Here is a 5,305-nt window from a genome sequence, read left to right on the forward strand (position 1 = left end):
TTAAAATTAGAATAGTTTATTATAAGAATTATGTAATCCACTTTTGATCTGCACGTATACAAGTTCGTTCTGAGCGCCACCATCTGTCAAGTTCACTTACTATTAAATTTGGTTTATACGGGTCATTTAACATTGCACATAGTCTACACCAAAACTTGGTATCTATAAACGATCCGGTTCCCTTCCATTTGAAATACTGATTATATAATTGGTCATTTTTGTCTAATGTATGTAAATATTCTGCTAAATGTTTGGGAGATTTGAAATCTTCCACATGTATGTATGAATGATGAGGAGCTGATCTTTTGTAATCATCTGGATGTGCCCCCATTACAACAGGCAAAACATTATTCCTGAAAAAGAAAGAATACATTAAAGACCTCTTACAATGAAACTGATATGGTCATTATGTAATCCAAATATTTTACATGCATTATTATGTACAAATGAAAATGAATATTGATTTAAACTTTATGATAAGGCAGAATTTACATACATGTACATATAAATGTTATTAAGTAAAGACCAAAGGACAGTATTCTTAAATCAGGAAATGATATGAAGGCTCTGATAATTGTTTTGTTTACCATTTAGCTGTTTTTTTTTATCTAAATTAATCATGATTCGTTGGCAGTAAAAACGTCTTGAATTTCATTTTTTTTTTTTGGGCAATTTATTCCTGCATAATTCAATATAAAAATAAGAAGGTGTGGTATTAGCTAATTAGACAACTCTCAAACAGAGACCCAATGACGTAGAAATTAACAACTGTAGGTCATCGTACGGTAATTGGCAAAACCCACACCGCAGTTCAAGCTGCACAAGGCCCAGAAATGACGAATGTAAACAATTAAAATGACTTGTACATGCATAACTGTTTTATAAAAGTTTTAAATAAATTGATGATACCCTATTCTGATTTTTTTTAGAAAAAAAATCTATAAGTGATCATGTATGTACATCATAATATCATTGAAATCATAGTAGTCAATACTCATGAAAACAACCATAACACTGCATACGTGATCGTACGTGCAACTGTTCTTTCCAGCTTGTGTTTGAAGCTTTGGTGTTCTTGTAGACAATTGCATGGAGTTAATTTTGTTTGGTTGTTGTTACAACTGTTCTTTCCAGCTTGTGTTTGAAGCTTTGGTGTTCTTGTAGACAATTGCATGGAGTTAATTTTGTTTGGTTGTTGTTACAACTGTTCTTTCCAGCTTGTGTTTGAAGCTTTGGTGTTCTTGTAGACAATTGCATGGAGTTAATTTTGTTTGGTTGTTGTTACAACTGTTCTTTCCAGCTTGTGTTTGAAGCTTTGGTGTTCTTGTAGACAATTGCATGGAGTTAATTTTGTTTGGTTGTTGTTACAACTGTTCTTTCCAGCTTGTGTTTGAAGCTTTGGTGTTCTTGTAGACAATTGCATGCAGTTAATTTTGTTTGGTTGTTGTTACAACTGTTCTTTCCAGCTTGTGTTTGAAGCTTTGGTGTTCTTGTAGACAATTGCATGGAGTTAATTTTGTTTGGTTGTTGTTACAACTGTTCTTTCCAGCTTGTGTTTGAAGCTTTGGTGTTCTTGTAGACAATTGCATGGAGTTAATTTTGTTTGGTTGTTGTTACAACTGTTCTTTCCAGCTTGTGTTTGAAGCTTTGGTGTTCTTGTAGACAATTGCATGGAGTTAATTTTGTTTGGTTGTTGTTACAACTGTTCTTTCCAGCTTGTGTTTGAAGCTTTGATGTTCTTGTAGACAATTGTATGGAGTTAATTATGTTTGGTTGTTGTATTTTATGTGTCATCCTAAACTTGTTTGTTTGTTTTTACAAAATAAGGTTTATATGTATACATATATACATGCATGTATATTGTATATTTTTACGATTTACTGCTTTGTAACCGGATTTATACGGAACCTCTATCATGTAAAATAATATAATAATATTTACATAATGCCTTGAGTGTCGTACGTCAATTGCACAGTAATGAATTAATACTGTAGCAAATATCAGTTACAGTGCATTTGATATACGAGTATGTGCATTTTTAGGCATTAATCTTAATGTATTGTTACATCCTGCAGGGAAATATCATTTGTAACTTGTTAATTTGTACAGAAATGCATATTTATTTCTCGTGTTATTTAAATGCATGCTTTAGACAACTAGACTAACCGATGGAACATTTGAAAAGCTATAGTAGAATATATTTTAAAATGATTTTGTGACGAAGGTATACGTCAGCGACACATCAACTCAACGACAACAATTGACCTAATGACATATAGAAGCAATATATAGTCCTCACCCACATACAGGACTGATGTATGCATAGTACATGTAAACCGAGTGTGGTTAGTGTAAACAATGATATTCATTTGACCATGTATATAACATAGGCAATCCGGTAATAATAGGACACGTTATAATCTACATGTATTAAACTGATAAATATATTCATTAGACTAATACATGTATATGGTTATCTATTACCTTTCATAATACCTGGAGATTTTCCTTTATGTTATCTATTGTGATAAAACAAAGTTTATATAAAACTTACAAGAGGGCATTTCTGAAGAATTTTTCTGTAATATAATCCCTACAATTGGCATTCTCAAATGCTAAATAAAATTTATAGTCCTGTTTTAGTATATTAAAGCATTCCTGTTCTATTTCTCTACCACATGTATAATTCCCACAAGCACCATAAATATCTACTACAATGTGTTTAGACAATTCATTAACGTATTGAATTCTCTGGTTGGTAGTGTCACAGTTTGATACAAATATAGCTACTTTTTTAGTTTTCCCAAAAGCATAATTCCTGGATATTAACAGGGAATCATCAGTTACACTCCATTTTTCGTAAGGCGCGACAATTGTAGAATCATGTCTGTATGTAGCCGTCCAGTTAAAAACCTGACCAATCATAAAATAATCCGGGGATACAACTGGACTTTCTAAATTGTAATAAATCCAAATTTGCTCTGGGTGTCGCTGTACTTCGTCCTGCATCGTCTGAACGTCTGTATTAAAGATCTGCTGGTACACAATACGAGCATCGTATCTGACGCCGGATTTTCTCATTGATGTCACAAAACAGTTCTTTACCTTACATTCACTTTTTTCGAATGGCACTTGTCCTTCATCAATACCGAAACTTCCTATGTCGGGTATTAGAATATATTTTGTTCCAATAATTTCTCCTTTGGGTACAAAATTCATTTGTTCAACTATCCTGTCACCTTTGTCTGTATTGTAAATATCAGGTATTTTAACTTTTGTTGACAAATGAGATTTAATAGTCGATTTTACTGGTTGTGCAAAGGTCCCTTTCACGTTGCATTGCATACCAACATCCTGTTCATTCCGAACCAAAATGTTACTTGGAGAAAAGTTGATCACCACAGTAATTGCTAAAAATATGAGAACTATCAACAAAAAGTCTCTATATAGCCTTTCCATTCCGATTCCTACACACACAGGTGCGCTGATAAAAATTTGTACACAGATAAAATGTAAAGGTACTCGTTCGAGGTTGACGGAAATTTAAATTGATAAAAAGTTGTCTAAATATAGTTTTGTCAATAAATAGTTCACCTTATGCACAATGAATAAAACGATAAAACATCAGAAAACGATTTATATCAATCAATGGAAAAAGCTTAGGCTTCAGTAAAACCTAACTAATAGGAGTATTAGTTAAATCTGTTTATACTAAAACTAGACGAGATATAGATTAAAGGAAACAATGTTTTAATAGCTGTTACCATATTCACTTGCACAATCGTTGATGGTGTGTGATTCCCAGTTTTATGGATTATATGTGATCATGTGATTAATTCGACTATCAGGAGTTGTTTCAGATATACGTTGTATACTCTGATATAACAAATTGGTAAATCGTGTTGCCTTACAGCCATTTAAGTTTCTGTTTAGTTTAAGGGTACAATTTAATAGTATCCCTAATAACTCAAAACTACGAGACACAATGTAGAGTACCATGCACGTGCAATTGTATTTCATAAGTTTTTTTCCCCAAATGCATGAAAATAATAAGCAAGATAAATGTACTCATAATTTAATACTATTGTATAATTCTTGTAACAAATATATTTCACGATATTTCTCAATATCCTTGAAAAAATGGTTTATTTAGATTTAGGAAAATAACAAGACAAGACAAGACAATTTATTCAACTTGGCATACGTATGGTGCTACAAGAGGATAACAATTATACATTAACAATTACATATATACTTATACATTTACAAGCAAGACACACAATAAATTGATATCATATAATAAAACTGAAATATATTTGGTTGATTTGTTTGCAAAAATCTTAATTGCAACTTGGTTAGAAATTATTGTAACATGCTATGAATTATGAAAATATTTTTTCAATATGTCTTAAAAACATGCACACTTTTGTTAGCACTGGCACGTTACAGTGTGATAAAAGATCAATAAATTTCAATTGGGAAGGATTTTTTTATGTAATATGTAGATATATATCTTTCTCTTAAAGACATAATTTGTTTATTGGAACATAAAAAAAATAATGAAATTCGTCACCAATGGTATTTGAATCGCAGTGACAACATATACGATTTTCTCTTGGTGTATTTTTCCACCGACCAACTTCGATAGGGATTTTGATATTTGAACATCTAAATTTACTGTAGGTGTATCGATCTGCCACTTTAAGATTGAGTAAATATGGCTCTAAACAAAACATTGTTTTGTATGAAGCATAAAACACACCTCTAGATGAGTTTGTCATATCAGCAGATAGACTCTGTCCGAATTGGTCAACCAATCTCTGTTTTATTTCTTTTTTAATATCTGAACTTTTGATATCACCCTGCGCATTCCAGACAAAAGAAGAGCCTGTATCATCTAAAATTTGTTTCAGGGAAGATAACCATTTAAATGAGTATTGGCCTGAGTTATGTAAGCTAGACATTAACTGATACAAGATCCCAGATAATTTTAGCTACTGCTTTGCACTAGCCTTGACCAAAAGCATAGTAATTTAGTTTTGATAATAATTTTTAATGGAAATCTGCCAGTTTCCCCATAGACCATATAGTTTGGTGTTGTTGATCTAACAATCAAGATTCTTTTAAGGAAACTCAAGTGCACCTTTTCAATCATGTCAACATTTTCATGACCCCAGATTTCCGACCCATAAAGTATAATTGGAGGGACCATACAATCAGATAGTCGAACTTGCAGATCTGAAGAAATGTTTACATTTCTTAACTTATAGTATAATGCATACAGTGTTTTTTGTGATTGTTCAAC

General features: G+C 31.9%; 1 protein-coding gene across 1 annotated transcript; it reads right to left on the bottom strand.

Moving 5' to 3' along the window:
• On the bottom strand, positions 1 to 3,539 carry LOC143067078 (glycoprotein 3-alpha-L-fucosyltransferase A-like). The gene is made up of 2 exons (XM_076240103.1): positions 2,555 to 3,539; positions 1 to 353 (listed from the first exon to the last, which is right to left on the bottom strand). The coding sequence occupies exons 1-2, from the start codon at positions 3,457 to 3,459 to the stop codon at positions 29 to 31; spliced, it is 1,230 nt and encodes a 409-aa protein (XP_076096218.1). The 5' UTR covers positions 3,460 to 3,539; the 3' UTR covers positions 1 to 28.
• Between the last annotated feature and the right edge of the window lie 1,766 nt (positions 3,540 to 5,305).

This window comes from Mytilus galloprovincialis, chromosome 3, assembly GCF_965363235.1.
Source record: "Mytilus galloprovincialis chromosome 3, xbMytGall1.hap1.1, whole genome shotgun sequence".
Taxonomy (NCBI): domain Eukaryota; kingdom Metazoa; phylum Mollusca; class Bivalvia; order Mytilida; family Mytilidae; genus Mytilus; species Mytilus galloprovincialis.